This window comes from Urtica dioica, chromosome 1, assembly GCF_054948205.1.
Source record: "Urtica dioica subsp. dioica isolate 48M chromosome 1, U.dioica_male_clone48M_v1_H2, whole genome shotgun sequence".
Lineage (NCBI taxonomy): Eukaryota > Viridiplantae > Streptophyta > Magnoliopsida > Rosales > Urticaceae > Urtica > Urtica dioica.
Window position 1 is genome coordinate 793,275 of NC_142756.1, and position 16,174 is coordinate 809,448.

General features: G+C 33.8%; 3 protein-coding genes across 3 annotated transcripts; 2 read left to right on the forward strand and 1 right to left on the reverse strand.

The window, feature by feature from the left end:
* Positions 1 to 394: 394 nt before the first annotated feature.
* On the forward strand, positions 395 to 5,016 carry LOC149406014 (Major facilitator superfamily protein). The gene is made up of 4 exons (XM_089616846.1): positions 395 to 655; positions 912 to 1,129; positions 2,966 to 3,546; positions 4,043 to 5,016. The coding sequence occupies exons 1-4, from the start codon at positions 601 to 603 to the stop codon at positions 4,884 to 4,886; spliced, it is 1,698 nt and encodes a 565-aa protein (XP_089472972.1). The 5' UTR covers positions 395 to 600; the 3' UTR covers positions 4,887 to 5,016.
* Positions 5,017 to 5,771: 755 nt separating this feature from the next.
* Positions 5,772 to 8,523, reverse strand: LOC149406015 (protein LATERAL BRANCHING OXIDOREDUCTASE 1-like). The gene is made up of 4 exons (XM_089608521.1): positions 8,332 to 8,523; positions 7,700 to 7,947; positions 6,720 to 7,050; positions 5,772 to 6,099 (listed from the first exon to the last, which is right to left on the reverse strand). The coding sequence occupies exons 1-4, from the start codon at positions 8,521 to 8,523 to the stop codon at positions 5,836 to 5,838; spliced, it is 1,035 nt and encodes a 344-aa protein (XP_089464647.1). The 3' UTR covers positions 5,772 to 5,835.
* Positions 8,524 to 12,558: 4,035 nt separating this feature from the next.
* On the forward strand, positions 12,559 to 13,677 carry LOC149406016 (metalloendoproteinase 5-MMP-like). The gene has a single exon (XM_089627419.1). It carries the CDS (start codon positions 12,559 to 12,561, stop codon positions 13,561 to 13,563), a length of 1,005 nt encoding a protein of 334 aa, XP_089483545.1. The 3' UTR covers positions 13,564 to 13,677.
* Positions 13,678 to 16,174: the final 2,497 nt, after the last annotated feature.

A 16,174-nucleotide genomic window follows, 5' to 3' on the forward strand; every position in this document is an offset into this window, starting at 1 on the left:
TTCTCATTTGTTTTACAAATCGATGGACTGATTTTCGATATATGTTATATTGCAGTGTTGCCATAAAGTGAATAGATGGGCTATGACACGAACCATTAATAAGCAATGTCCATCCAAACTACCATTCCAAAGTGGACGTCTTTTTTTTTTTTTTTTTGGCTCCTTTTATGTTTCTTTCCTCACTCTTCCTAAAGCAGTGCTCGTAGTTTGGGGAAAAAAAATTAAAGGTTGTTCCTTTTATAAATTAGTGACTTATCTAGTGCCCCATTATATAAAAGCCAGGCTAGGTTTTTACGTATTTGTTACAAAGACTTGGAGAGAAGAAACACGAAAGAGAATCGCACAAACTTCGATAGTACTTGTACTGTTAGTGTTTGTTGGTGTGAGAGAGAGAGAGAGAGAGAGAGGTCAATGAGAAAAACTATAGTACAAGTCTTTATTTAGTCTTTTTTTTTTCTTCTCTTCAGGTGACAATGGATCTTATATAAAATCATATTATTTGTCCGTGACTTTATTCCTTCTTCATCTTGGATCTTCTTTCCAAAACATAGCTTCTGCTATTCTTTTATTGCCAATATTTATTAATTCCTTATCATTCTCATGACTGGGGGTAGAAAAGAAAAGGGTCTCAGCTACTCTTGCATTCTTCTCATAGGTATGTATGACTGATTATTACACACTCCAAATCTACAATTACAATATACCATGTCATCAATATTCTTTTAATCTTTTTATTCATTTATTTTATAAATGGTTTTGATAAATTGGTCTGTTTGATGTATGTATATAAATGATATGTGTACAGATAATTTTTTTTTAATCATTCGTACTTCTAGGTGTTGTTTGTTTTTTTTTTTTTTTTTTTGTTATTTTTATGAGTATATAAATAATAAAATATTGAAAATGAACAGTGATTGCTGGTATGGAGAGATTTGCATTCAAAGGAGTGGCATCAAATCTGGTGACGTATTTGAGCGACGTTGTGAAGATGAAGAATTCCACGGCGGCGAAAACAGTGAATAGTTGGGGTGGCTTTACTTCCATGTTGCCACTTCTGATCGCTCCTTTTGCAGACTCTTATTTGCATAGATTCACCACCATTTTGTCCTCTTCTTTCCTCTACGTTCTGGTACGTAAATATAATATATACGTACGTAGATATGTATGTATAATATACTGTCATTCTCTCACGCATGTTCCATTATTAGTCTGTGTCTCCTAAACATGTGTGATTCTTTTTTTTCTCTTCCCTGCATAGGTTTTGTTTATGAATTATACTTTTTATGGGACCATATATGGCATATACCAAAACCATGAAATTTTGTTGGATGCTAGTTTGATATTTCACGTCACGAAAAGAGAATAATATAGAACTTGTTAGAAGTAGACAATTGAGTCAGCACACTATCCTAGTCAACAACCATGATACTTTTTTCTCCATTTGTTTTCCAAAGAGATCTTGGCTTTATTGATATTTTTCGTTTCGTCTACCAATATTTTCAGGAGTTTCTGCTCATTTTATAAATTACAAATAATATTTAAAATACCAAGTGCAACTTTTCAGGAGTTTATACAGATATTATAAATTACAAATAATTTTCTTACCACCATGTACACTAAATCAAAAGTAATTGGACTTTGATCCACTGACATGGACCAAAAATAATAGTATGTCACCGGAAATTAATAATAATATAGCTGAGATAAGTTGCGACTATTTTAAATATCGATGAGGTTTCTACCACGATTTTTATTGAGATTAAATCGCAGTTGAAATTAATTTAAGGGCGTTAGATTTGTAATAAAAAAAACAAATTATAAAATTGGGATGTAGCCAGTGTTTGCAAACGTTTAAGAAAATAGTCAATGACAATTATATTTTACTTAAATATTCTTATATTAAACATACTATAATTAAGAAAAAAATATAAATAATTTAAAAAATTCGACAATTAATGACAAGTGTTATGGGCTCCGAATTTCTAGAAAAATTTCAACATACTTTCGTGATTGAAAATAAAATTTTCACAAATTTCGTTTCTTAGTTTTTCTCTGTAAACCCAAAAACTCAGACAAATCTTACTTAGATTTCCATTTATTTTTAAAAAATAAAATTTTCAATTATTTCCATAAAAAAAAAATTACATAAATTTTTAGTTTTTAATAGAAAAGCTTGGAGTATCACTGAGAAGAAAGGATGACGATAATGACGATTTTGAAGTTTTTTTATGCATTGGTCTTAAAAATGAGGATTAAAAACCACCTCTCGCCGGTGAACGGAATATATACCAATGGTGGACTCCGGCGAAATTCTACAGCAGTAGAAAGGACCTTTCATCCCACACAATGAGTCTATTTTTGAAGCTCTCCTCGCTACGAATCCGTAGGATTTGAAATCACTCAAATTGGAGTTCACATGAGAAAGATATGAATTTTTGAAGGTTTGATGAGAAAAAAAATTGTATGAGAGAGATAAAAAGTGAAAAAAATTATTTTAAATGAAGAACAAAATAAAAAATTTAATTGACTTATTCAAGTGTCACCTCATATGTTTATCTATTTTTTTTAATAAGTTTTCAAACGTTGGAATGACCTAACTTAGCTATCTAAGACTAACATTGTAATTAAACTATTATTTTAGTGTTTAATTGTAGTTTATAGAAATATATTAATTTTCAACTGAAAACATATATATTTAGTGTTATTATTAATCCCAACCCCACCTAATAATCCAATGTTATTTAATATTCATTTAGTGCTACTATATTTAGATTATATGTAGTCTTTTATATAAAATTAACACAAGTGATGGATTATTATAAAAAAAAAAAAATCAACTCTATGGTGGTATTATAAAATCAATAGTGTCATGACTGTATTTCGCTTAAAAAAACAAATTTCTTCTTATATCGTGCATGGTGTTATTAATATTATTTCAATATGCAATAATGAATAATGATACCAGGGTCTAATGGCGTTGACCTCATCAGCATGGTCTTCAGAAGAGAAGAAAGAAAAGTCAACGGCATTCCTCTTCTTCTCGCTCTGCCTCATCTCCCTCGGCCAAGGCGGCTACAACTCTTCCCTCCAAGCCTTCGGCGCCGACCAGCTCGACGAGGACGACGACGGCGATGACGTCATAAAATCGTCACCCCCGGAGAACGATAATAATAATAATAGTAATAATAGTAATAATAAGAGCACGAAGAGCTTCTTTTTCCAGTGCTGGTACTTGGGGATCTGCGGCGGAAGCCTGTTGGGCGTGACGGTGATGTCGTACATTCAGGACACGTCAGGGTGGGTCCCGGGTTTCGCTATCCCCGCCGTGGCTATGCTCGTCTCCGTCGTCTTCTTCGCCTCCGGGAGCAAGATCTACGTGTACAAACAAGGCGGTTCTGATGATCGTGATGGTGATACTAATAACAGCATTAACAACAGCAAGTCCGTCGTGAGGTTGGTTCGGAGCCTGAAAGACACGGCGTTGAAGATTCTGATGATCCGGGGGAGGATTTCGCTGCCCAACGTGGACGACATTGTTGAGTTAGAGTAAGCCACAAAATCACCTTTTCCTTGATCATCTCACTTATTACTGTTATTATTGATCCCACGACCACAAGCGAATGGGTCAAATCGAATGTTAGTAAACCAAAAAGAAAATCATATATATTTTAGAGCACCTTAAGAAATACAAATAGATCACTGAATAACGTTTTATAATCAAGTTCATGAACTGCTTTTTCAACGTGTTTAAAAATAGAATTAAATTTATCCCCTTACAACCGTCTTTATATTAAAAAAAATTATATTAATTAAATTGATACGTGCAGCAATCTGTTTTTAAAAAAAAATTCGCCCAAGATTAATTTAAAAAAAACTTAAAAACGTAAATTTGACTTCAATGCTGAAAAATTGAAACTTTGCTATTTTGCTAATTAATAAGTTTCAAATGGCATTTCCATTTTAGGTAGCTAATATATATATATATATATATATATATATATATATATATATATATTGTGATCATATGTATATTTTGTAACAGGCTTCAAGATGAGAAACCACTCTGCCGAGGCAACGCAGAGCAGGGAGGGTCGGAAATCAGCGACGAGAGTTCAAAAATCATCAGAAGCCACATCGCGGAGAACGCGAAGGTAGTCCTGAGGCTCCTCCCGATATGGACGACCCTCTTAATGTTCGCCGTGATCTTCCAACTTCCGGCGACCTTCTTCACGAAGCAAGGCATGACAATGCGACGCAGCGTCGGAAGAAGCTTCCAGATCCCTCCGGCGACGCTCCAGAGCTCGATCACGCTCTCCATAATCGTCCTCATGCCGCTGTACGACAAGCTCCTCATCCCACTCGCGCGTGCCTTCACGCGCCGAGAGAGCGGCATCACCGTGACGCAGCGCATGGGCGCCGGGATGTTCCTCTCCGTCGCCGCCATGGCCGTCGCCGCCGTCGTCGAAAACCGCCGCCTCCGATCGCCCGAATCGTCGATGAGCATCTTCTGGTTGCTTCCTCAGTACGTTCTGCTCGGAATCTCCGACATCTTCACGGTGGTCGGAATGCAAGAGTTTTTCTACTCCGAGGTTCCGGTGCGGATGAGGACCATGGCCTTCGCGCTCTACAACGGGGTCTTCGGAGTCGGAAGCTTCTTGAGCGCGTTGATGATCACCGCCGTCGAAGAGTTGACTTTCGGCGGAGACGGGTCAGAGGAGGAGAGAGAGAGCTGGTTCTCCGATGATATGAGCGAGGCTAGGCTTGATAAGTACTACTGGTTCTTGGCCTTGGCCAGCGCGGTTAGCCTTGCCTTGTACGGACTTTGTTGTAGGTTTTTTAGGAGTAGGAGTGATTTAGAGGCTTACACAACTGTAAATTCTGCTTGATTTATTATGATTAATACAATGATCATATATTAGTTATTCCTAGTTCTCTTGTACACATTTTCTTTTGCGGTACATGAAAAGTTTTATCTGTAATAAAATCAATGAAGAAATAGCTTCCTTAATTAAGATTTAAGAGTTGCAAAAATTTGACTTTTTGTTGTTGTTCTTTATATGTCCATCTTGAGTTTTTTTTTATAAATTGGCGATTCTTGTATTATTTTGGTCATATTTTTTTGCGAAATCTCAAATAAGCGGCTCTCGTTACCTTATTTTAATTCATGTAAAATCATCACCAATTTTTTTTTTAGACAAAATAATTTACGGGAGATAATTTAGGCAACGGAAGGAAGTGTCACTTTTGGTACCGTTAAATTGTCTTCAGTGGTTTAACCCGTTAGACAATTCTTTGCTTTCCGGTGGTTAACGGAAGTGACATTTCATTAAGCTTAACGTAAATTAGTCCATAGGACAACATACACATATTATGAGATATAATAAACTAGACATAATCAGGGCAATTTTTTTTATCTATTTATTATTGAGCTATTTCAAGTAGTTTCTTTATGTTTTTAAGCGTACAACGTGAAATATCACGGCTACAAATAATCGATTTTATGAAGTAAAAAGAATGAAATGCCATCTCATACTATATAAGAACAAAAACTCCACATATTGGTAGGACTTTTAAAACGTCGTTACACTAAACATAGTGCAAAAGAGCTCTCACTTTGGCTTAACACTGCATTATATGCATGACTAAAAACAATATATATATATATATATATATATATATATATATATATATATATATATATAAACAAATTAACATTATATTATAGAAAACGACAATATCCTGAAAACGATGACTATGTAATAGTCTACTCATACTCTTAACTATATTTATTTGACAATATATATGTAACAGTGAGATAATGATGATTGGGATTGCCTAATTTGCTGAGTTGTTGGGATCAATCTTGGCGTAGTCCAGAGTCTTCTTGCCTTCAAGCTTGTTTGCGAAATAGTGCTTGCTATAGTCTCCATGGTTGTACCGCTTGTACTTTATCGGGTTTTTCTCGTCCACAAACTCGTCCATTGGGCCGAGCTCTACACTGTAGTCGGGCGCGAAGAATGTGGCGATGCTGAGACGGTTTCTTTCCTTGTGAGCCACGGCTCGGTGTTCCACGCTCTTGTACTTCCCATTCGTAAGAACCTAAATCATAAAAATATAAAATGAAACATAAAAATCAAATATATCAGCATAGACCATAAGGCATAACCAGTGACGGATCTCAATTTTTTTTTTTTTTACATTTTTAGCCTATTTTAAAAAAAAATTAAAAAATTATCCTAAAAATTTACAAATTAGCCCCACATGAGATTTTTTTTTTCAAATTAGCCCCCCTGATTTTTTTTTTTCAAAGTTGCCCTCCTGATATGCTTTTCTAGATCCGTCACTTGCGATAACCCCCTGAATTTTATTTAAAATACAACTTGATAAATAACAACATCATTATTAAGACAGAAAAGTCTCATCTTTATAACGCCTAACTCAACATGTAAAATCTTAGTCTCATTTTCTTTTAAAAAAATATGAAATAATTGGAATCCTAAAAAAAAAAAAAAAGGTTGCTCCATTGAGAAATTGTGATACAAGTGACTACCAAATAGTGATACAACTTACAACTTTGACTGTATATTGCTAATCAAGAAATGACTTTTTTATATAATTTTTCCTAAAATAAATTCCTGATTTCGTCCCTGAACATGCTATCAGATTAGCTCTTTCGAGCTATAGTGACATAGATTATTATGGTTAATTAGTTTTCTCACTTCAACGGTGTCACCGACGATGATGATGCGAGAATCGAGTAAGGACTGAACGGAGAGCCAATTGTCGTCTTTGAGGATGTGAAGGCCGGCGGGGCTGTTCTTCTTCTTCTCGTGCAAAACGGTGATAGCGCTTCCGTCGGAGTGAGAGCTAAAACCCAACACCAAGTCGGGCCTCGAACAAGGCGGGAAATAGTTCATCCTCACAGTTTGGACAGCCACGCCAAACATCTCAATGAAAACATCCTCTCTCAGCCCGAGACTCACCGCTATGTGCTTCATCAGACCATGGCACAACTTCCTTATTTCTATTGTGTACTCCTCCAAACTCTCACTGCTCACACATGAGAAATAAGCAGATCTTTTACTATATGGTTTTTATTTTCTGCACTGGTCACTGACTTTATAAGGTAATACTATTAATTTGGCGCGCCTTTTAAATTATTATTTAATTTTTTTTTTCTTGCAGAAATTTATAGATTTCGGGCGACTTTTATTCTGTCCAAAAACCTTATTAAAGAAATATTGCATGTTTTGATATTATAATTATTTTTTAATGTGTAATTTAACAATATCATGTCACCAATTATTTTCTTAAATATATACTACTGAAATAAAAAATGAATTAGTTCTATGTGCTCTAAATGTGCAATTAAAAATAACGTAAACAAACAAAAGATCAAAAGTTCAACGGCCTAGTGCAATTAACCTACCTGATCACCTAAAATAGTTATATTATTTTGAGGAAATAGCAACAAAAATACTCAAAGTTCGCTCTAATCGATATAATTTGTATACTCATTCTTTTTAATTCTTGAGAAAAAATACCGTTAAAATTTATGTTTGAAGTCAACGGTGCAAGTAGTTACGGCGCTATTAACTAGTAACATGTGGTATTTTTGTCAAAGAAAAAAAATGAGTATATAAGTAGTGTTTTGTCTAAACATTAACTATTTTTGTCACCGTTTCCCCTATTATTTTACCAGAAAGTGTGAGGTTTTGTTGGCCAAAGGCGTGGCGTCCTTGTGTGATGTGGGAGAAGGGCAAGAGCGAAGGTGTTGCACCAATCAAGCTTTTGGTCGTCCGAAAACACAAAGGCCTTTCCGTATCCTTCAACCCCTCCCATCTCCATCCCATACTTTTCCTTCTCCTCCAAAGGCATCATGAAAAACTCCTCCGCAACATCCACCATCTTCTCCAACAACCCCGAATCAATCCCATGTTTTACCACCTGATCAAATAATCACGTATTGCTCACGTGATCGATTACGAAATTATAATTCCGAACTCCACCTTAAAAGTTGATGACAGAAATTAATCAGCAAAAATTTATAAGGTCATGTATTACTTCTCTTATCGTCAATTGATTTTGAGATACTTCACACGGTTATAAGTGACCGAAGACCACCACATCTTGAGTGACTATATGTTATTAAGAATCTCATTTTTATTTAATGAGAACGTCCGATGACAAAGATATGTATAAGGTCGCGCGATCCTCTTCTGATTGTCAATTGATTTTGAGATTGAAGTTGATACTTCACATTCACAATAATAATAATAATAATAATATTAGTGTGACGTAAAACCTTAATTATGTTTTTGGGTTGTGTACCTGGAAATATCCCCAGTCCCGGCAGGCAGCGGCGAGGGCGTGAAGCTCGTCGGGGTTTTGAGATGAAGAGAGTTTAGAGACTGGAATCGCAGAAGAAATGGTTTGAGTTGGGTCAGTGATGTCTCTCAGAAATCTCTCAGGCAGTTGAGCCTCAGCTTGTTTGATCTCTTGGACATCGTCCATGTGACCCATTTTATCACTTCAGAGAATCTCGAATTACTGCTTATCTGTTTGGATTGGTTATGCCTTCCTTATCGGGTTTATAAAAACTTCACGATGACAAAACAATGCTAAGAATTGATATATGTTCTTATGGTTATGGGTCCCACTCATATGTAAAATAAATATTCAAATATTGGATTATGCTTTAGTGTTGTGCTTATCTCCATTTTTTAAAGCTCAAGCTTTAATATTTGTTTTTCGTTGTCTTACTATGAGATGTTTGTTGGGTAGGTTCAAACTTCGAGAATCAAAGTTATCATTTAAGGGTAAATAAAATAGTCAATTTAAGTTATGAATTTATAAAGATTTATCTTAATTTAATGAAATAATTAAAATTGCAGTAATCTGATTTTAAAATTATTTTTGATCTAAGATTAATTTTTTTAAAAGTAATAAATTGTTTATAATAATCGTCAAAAAATTTTATCTTGATTGTTAAAAAATATTTGAAAATGTAAATTTTGAAAAATTGAAACTTTATTTATTTTGCTAATCAATAGGTTATTTTGTACCATTTTTATTTAATGACTTTTTAACATTTTGTAACGACTCTTAAGAAACAACAAATTATACTATTGCTTTCCAATACCTATCTCGTTAGGCCTTCGAAAAAAAAATACCTATCTCGTTAGAAGAGAAAACAAGAGATATTTTGTCAACATATATTCCATGTTCTCTTTAATGCGGCATACTTACTTTTGTCAGTTACGCATGCAGGTTGACGAATAACTATCATTTTAATTTACGTAAGGCTCACGATATAACTATAAATACAAGTGCATGTTGTGTTTTGACCGGCGCATAAAACAACACTCAGAAGTTTTCAGTAAATGCTCGTGGAATATAATAGGACCGATAGTATTTAGGAGGAAATGTGGTCTCGGATCGGATAGTTCAAATGTTTTGGGGTTGTTAGATATATAACATTATAAATTTTGGAGTCAATAGGTCAAGTCTATAGACCAAACGACGCTAATATTTTGTGCGTCTAGTCTATGTAGACCAAACGACGCTAATATTTTGTACCGTCTATAGTCTGCCACGAAAATGTGACAGCCACGTGGCGCAACAAGAGAGTGTACAATGATACAAAAGGTATATGATATACACAAGGACGTAGCTATAGTGAGTCCTGGTGGCTAAGACCCATCCTCAATTTGTTTTTTTTTACACATTTTGCCAGATTTTGTTCTTTTTAATTATTTTTTACACTAAAAATTTATAATGAGTCCTCCCACGCCATTTTTTTTTTGCATATTAGTCCCCCCTTAATTTAGGCTTCTGACTCCCATGGATCTACACACATACATACAAAGATATGGATAACAATGATTATATATATATATATGTGTGTGTGTGTGTGTGTTTGTGAGAGAGAGAGAGCGAGAGAGAGAGAGAGAGAGAGATGATATATGATCAATCAATTAAGATGCGTTATGTTCCACGGTCTTTGCATCAAGTACTGCGATAAGGAAAAACCATAAAACAAGGTATATCTACATACACATACATACGATTATACGAAGATATATATGAACTGGATATATTTGCGTGTTTACAGACCAAGTCCATGCAGTGGAAGAGTACATGAAAGAATTTCGCTGCAAGAAAGCTTGGTATTAAAATGGTGTCCAACAACTAAGAAACCCAATCCGACCAAAAGCTTGTTGAACAATGATGTTCACAAAATATACTACTTCCTTGTATGAAGTATAATTGTGTAAAGTGTACACGTGTTAAGTGAGAGAGATTGATCAATAAAATTGGCCGTATATCTATTTTCTCTTTCATTAACCACTTACCGACTATCAAACTCTATATAATTTGCATGATCTCTTCGGTGGCAAATGAAAATAAAGAAGAATATAGTTGCATTAAGGAAAAATTGAAAATATACATGTGCCACTAAAGAAAAGTGTAACCAAGTAATAACCATCAAACAACCATTCTCATTGGTACAAATAAAAATAACATATCTAAAGGTCTTGATGGTTTTTTTTTTTTTACGAAGTTGACTCTAATTAAATTTCAGTTCAAATGAAAGCTGAAAATATATTCTTTGTTCTTCTTCGCCGGTGACTAACCAAAACCCATAACTAGCAATATTTATATACGTAAAAACCAACATGTAAATTTTTTAAACTGACGTCTATATATCGAGGGACGTTAAAAGATTTTGACGCCAACTTCCTTGTCACAACCGACGTTAAAAGAGAAAACTTTTATACGTCGTTCCAACTCTTTGTCTTTGCTTGCCCACTGTTTTATTTATTTATTTTTATTTTTTTCGCTTACTTCTTGTTTTTTTTTTTCTAAAATATGATGCTCACTGCTTATTGGCTTTGTCTCTCAAGCAAGCACTGTTGATTCTTTTTTAACATGGAAAGGAATCAAAGGACTAACAATGAATGCATTGTTGATAACAGTTTTATTGAAAACCATTTTAGACGTTTTATAGATTAGTTTGACCAATGTGTAATATAAATTCATTATTTAATCTATTTTACACGTTTTCAGCTATCCATCAATCAATAGCGTTTTTGTTTTAACGCGCTGACTTTTTTAGAAAAATTTATAAAATTCATGAGTAAAAAAACAAAAATAGTTATTACTCCAACATGTAAAAGGCCATGACAAAAGTTGAGAGTTCAAACACAAGCTACGTTGAATGTGATGTGGCTAAAATGCTAAATTACTGATGACCTGTGAAACTAAAAAATCCGATCTAGTAAATAAAACTTAAAAAATCATTTCAAGAAGATTTGATTGTAATAAAGCCATATCTAAATCACCATTATTAAAATAAATAAATAAAATACTCTTCTGCCACAGATTCATAAAAAAATTGGAGAAAAAAACACCTTAAGAGAAACGTCATCGCTGGTCAAGAAAGTATATGAAACTACTATTTACTTGGAAGAAAGTATATGAAACTATATACCTAACTCTCCCATTCATTTGTTGAATAGGCCTATCTTGTTGGAAGTTCAAATCATATATAGATTTAAGGTACTAAAATAAATAAATAATGCAAATCACAACATTAAGTAATGATAGTGTTTACGTAATATATCATAATTATCTGCTTAAGTCTTACTAGTCATTATTATAAGTCGAAATATGCAAAATAATTGCGCTAATCACGGAATAACGTTGGAGATTAGCTAGCACTCCACGTCTATGATGATATTTCAACATATGGTCTCTATACCATACACATGTATATAGATTTATCGATCATGTGCTGATATAAAAATTCGACCATATCTTTACTATTACATTGATTTTTAATTAATTTCTTTTCTCAATTGAGATTTAGGCATTTGCAGAAAATTAATTTCTAATAGTTTATTATTAATAATAATTTGACGAAACTATAAATATAATTAAAAAACGTGAAAATACTATTTTATCACACTCAAATTCAAATATACCATTATTAGACTAACTAATAAAATCTAATTTTATTTTTCTATTCTGTTACAAATTAAAATAATAACAGCTAATATGACTATCTGTGGCAGTTCTTCATTTTTTAATTAAAAGTTATAATGTTTAGTATTGAAAAATAGAAAAATATGATTAGAATTCCAGTAGAAGTTACAAGTAAGAATATGCATTTTTTTTCTTCCAAATATCACTACAAGTCTACAAATTTAAGCACATTACCATTTGTCCTAGCTCCTGGGCCAGTATTGGTCTAATAAGACGACACTTATTTGGAAATTTCCATGCCCGATTATTTTATTCATATCTAACTTTATTTTCTGATAATAATGTACTTTGATCCGTCAAAAATCTAGAACATTACGTAGAATTATGGTAACAAAATTGAATTTCAACGAAAAAATAACCACTGATTACCAAACAGTCCTGTTTATTAATTCTAAGGAAATTGTTTCCCTATAAGTACACCAGAAAACTTAACGAACCAATGTACCAAAAATCTAGCTCAAATCACATAGAGCAAAAAAAAAATTACATTTTTTTATAGAAGAAATCCTCATGGCGTCCAAGCTTGCTTTCAATTCCCATCATTATTCTCTTCATCCCATCATAATTATCGTCATGACTATGAGCTTTCTAATTGCAAATGCTTCACATCACGATCCTCACAATTCACCATTTGAGTTTCTCAAGCACCTTGAAGGAATTAAAAAGGGTGACAAAAACCAAAACATCCTTGAGCTTAGAAAATACCTCCAACGCTTTGGCTACTTAAATACAAACCCTAAGAAAACCCTATCCCAAACACATTCCCTTAGTGTCGCATCCAATAATAACGACGACGAAGACGAGGCATTCGACGATCTCTTAGAAACGGCCGTCAAAACCTACCAAAGAAACTACAACCTCGAACCCACCGGAACCCTAGACCCCAAAACCCTATCGAAAATGTCGACGCCTCGCTGCGCCGTCTCCGATTTCGTCGACAACGAGACGAGGATGCGATCGAAAACACCTAAAAATAATAATAAAAAGAACCGAAAATTACTCGGGACCGTGTCTCGCTACGAGTTCTTCTCCGGCGAGCCCGTTTGGCCGCCGCAGAAGCGCAGCCTGACCTACGGCTTCGCCCCGGGGACTCCGACCGAGACCGAGGGAGCCGTGGGCCGGGCTTTTCAAACTTGGGCCGGAAACACGCACTTCGAATTCTCTCGGGCCCAAAGCGCGACGAATATTAAGCCCGATATTAGGGTTAGCTTCGAGCGCGGGGACCACGGCGACGGAGCCTCGTTCGACGGCTCCGGCGGAGTCCTGGCCCACGCGTTTCCTCCGACGGACGGGAGGCTTCATTTCGACGCGGACGAGTCGTGGTCGATCGGAGCCGTCGACGGAGCTTTCGACGTCGAAACGGTGGCTCTGCATGAGATAGGCCACATTTTGGGGCTCATGCACAGCTCCGTCGAAGGTGCGATCATGTATCCCCAGATTGGCTCCGGACTCACCAAGGGCTTGCATGAAGATGATATTACCGGGATTAGCGATCTCTATAACGTCGCGGTTTGAAATGATCGTATGATTATATTAAAACTAAGTAATCAATCATTCATTCATCATTGCTTGTACTGTTGTACTGTTTTTTTTTTTTCCAGATTGTTTTGTTTGTTGTACCATTTTACCCTATATATTGTCTTATTAGGGTTATATATGGCGAATATGTAGTCGATTTACAAATAAATATATGGTAGTTATTAAATTTCGCTAATTTTTTTAGTTGATTGAATTTTTTAAAAGTGAGAAATTAATTATATACAACGTCAAGATTTCGAATAACAGGTCAGCAAAGTTTTGACCTATATATATAATAAATAAATAAATAAAGGTCTATAAAACAGACTAGTCTCAAACAGTTTATAATCTATGATCTCAATCAGATCGGAGTAGTTAATATTAAAAAAATGATCTAAAATGATATCATCCGAAACGGTCCGGTTTAAAACGTTAGATAAACGGTCTAACGGTCCAAGCTATTTTTTTCTAAAGGTTTTAAGATAGTCTGAAACGTTTCAAGTGGACCGAACCATTTTATTGGTGTGTTTCAGTCCAATTTTTTTTTTTCTTCTTATTTCATATGGATTTAGTTACTTTTAAATCCTTTAGGCCAGTCTGGTCTAATTTTTGACAGATTTTATACTGAAACAGACTGTCATGATCGTTTAGGTTCGCATTTATATTGACGTGTTATGTGTTACGTACCGAAATTCTTTTTCTTTTTGCTTGCAACGTGTTACCCAAATTCAAGGGATTCTTTTTCCTTTTCTTTCTACTAATGTATACTAGTCAAGTGGAAAATAGTTAGATGTGGAGGAGCCGATTAGGGATGGCGATACATAGAATTTAGGTCTTATATATAAAACTAAAATTGTATTTTACTCATACTCATTTATTTTTAATAGATTTGGAGTACACCCAGGTTCAGGGTAAACTCGGGCTATTTTTTACCCATTTAATGATAGATTTCTTGTGAAACAAATGAACAAATATTATAAAATAATTAAATAAATAAATTCACTTAAAATTCATAAATCATAAAAGATACACTCAAATATTAAGTTTTCTTATTATAGTACTTATTTTTTTTATAAGAAAACAAAATATATTATATACAATTATTAATATGTAAATATCTTTAAGCAAGTATTTTGGTGTAATTTTTATACCAAATTTGATATATTATTATTTATTTGATGTAAAAACTACGCTAATAAAATTTTGATATTATTACTGGAGCAACTGTTTTAAAATACCCATTAGAGATTTAGTCATATCTCTCATATTTCGAATAATTTTTATATACGATGATTAGACTTGCTGGACCAATATGCAATAATAATTTCTATCCATCAATTAATAGCGTTTTATTTTGACGTTGCTGAAGTAAAGGTCTAAAATTTCTTTTTCCCATGTTTAAAAAATAAAAAGAATGGCTCCAACATTCGAGGGCTTAACAAAGTTGAGAATTCAAACACAAGCTTCGTCAAATGTGGCGTAGCTAAATTAATTATATGACTTGTGTCTTAATTAATATAGTCAGCAAAAAACTCAAAAATATTCCAAGCAGTACTTTGATTAAATTACAACTCGAATTATTGTCTGTTCAACAAGGGACTCTCGAGTTTACTTTGAAATGTCGAATAATATATGTAATTTATTATAATGTAATAGCTTGGAGAAGTAGAAAATAAGGACCTAGCGGAATTCAGATCATCTATTCTTTATAAATTCAAATCTTTGTTTGGGTGTATTCAGGATAGTGCTACAAGCCACTAAACGATACGATTAATTTTACAGTTTTTTTTTTTTTTTTTTTTTTTTGGTTATGAAAAGGGAAAAGCAAAGAAAATATGTGGGGACGGTCAGAAAGTGAAAAGGTAAATTAGAGTTGTTTATATCAATGAGTATAACTGTATAACAGCATTAAAATTAACCAAACAGCAATAACTAATGTTAAAACAATTAATATCTAATTGGGGGACAACAAAAGCGACATTTTTATTATATACTTTCATAACGAACTTATCTATTGTAACAAAAGCGACATTTTTATTATATTTTTATTAATATCTATTGTAACTTATCTATTGTCTCTGTGGCCGTGGAAGGAGTCACTATTCCAATCGGCCTAACTAAGGTCCAAAGTCATTCTGATCACACTCAACAATGCAATCATCTCCATTTTTTCTCGTATGAAAAGTAATTGGTCTTCTTTGTGGTTCATATGGCTACAAGGTTTATAAAAGTATATCTCTCAACAAGTGATATGGAAGCATTAGTTATAAATTGATCACGACCATAAAGTTAAAGATATTTAATAACTAATCGTTTTGAGACACAGCTCGTAGACCACTTAATAAATAATATTTACTATTTGATCTATATCTTGACAAAAGAAGTCTAATAAGAGCAATATTAGAAATGAAAATCCATAAAAAAAAAAAGCACCGATATTGAGATTCGATAAAACAAAGCGAGAATAAAATTAACTACCAATTATAAATTACTAAACTGAATATAACCAATATGGAAGAAGAGATATGGAAGAAGGGCTGGTAGTGAATAATTAAACAAGTATCTCCTCTAGACGAAAAAATACTTTAAAAATAAGTGTTAGCTCCAT

Coding starts and splice junctions, on each gene's coding strand:
- LOC149406014 (XM_089616846.1), top strand. CDS start 601: ATGACTGGGGGTAGAAAAGAAAAGGGTCTCAGCTACTCTTGCATTCTT. Junction 1,130..2,965: donor CTTCTTTCCTCTACGTTCTG/GTACGTAAATAT, acceptor TAATGATACCAG/GGTCTAATGGCGTTGACCTC. Junction 3,547..4,042: donor GACGACATTGTTGAGTTAGA/GTAAGCCACAAA, acceptor ATTTTGTAACAG/GCTTCAAGATGAGAAACCAC.
- LOC149406015 (XM_089608521.1), bottom strand. CDS start 8,523: ATGGGTCACATGGACGATGTCCAAGAGATCAAACAAGCTGAGGCTCAA. Junction 7,948..8,331: donor GGGACTGGGGATATTTCCAG/GTACACAACCCA, acceptor TTATTTGATCAG/GTGGTAAAACATGGGATTGA. Junction 7,051..7,699: donor ACAAAACCTCACACTTTCTG/GTAAAATAATAG, acceptor ATGTGTGAGCAG/TGAGAGTTTGGAGGAGTACA.
- LOC149406016 (XM_089627419.1), top strand. CDS start 12,559: ATGGCGTCCAAGCTTGCTTTCAATTCCCATCATTATTCTCTTCATCCC.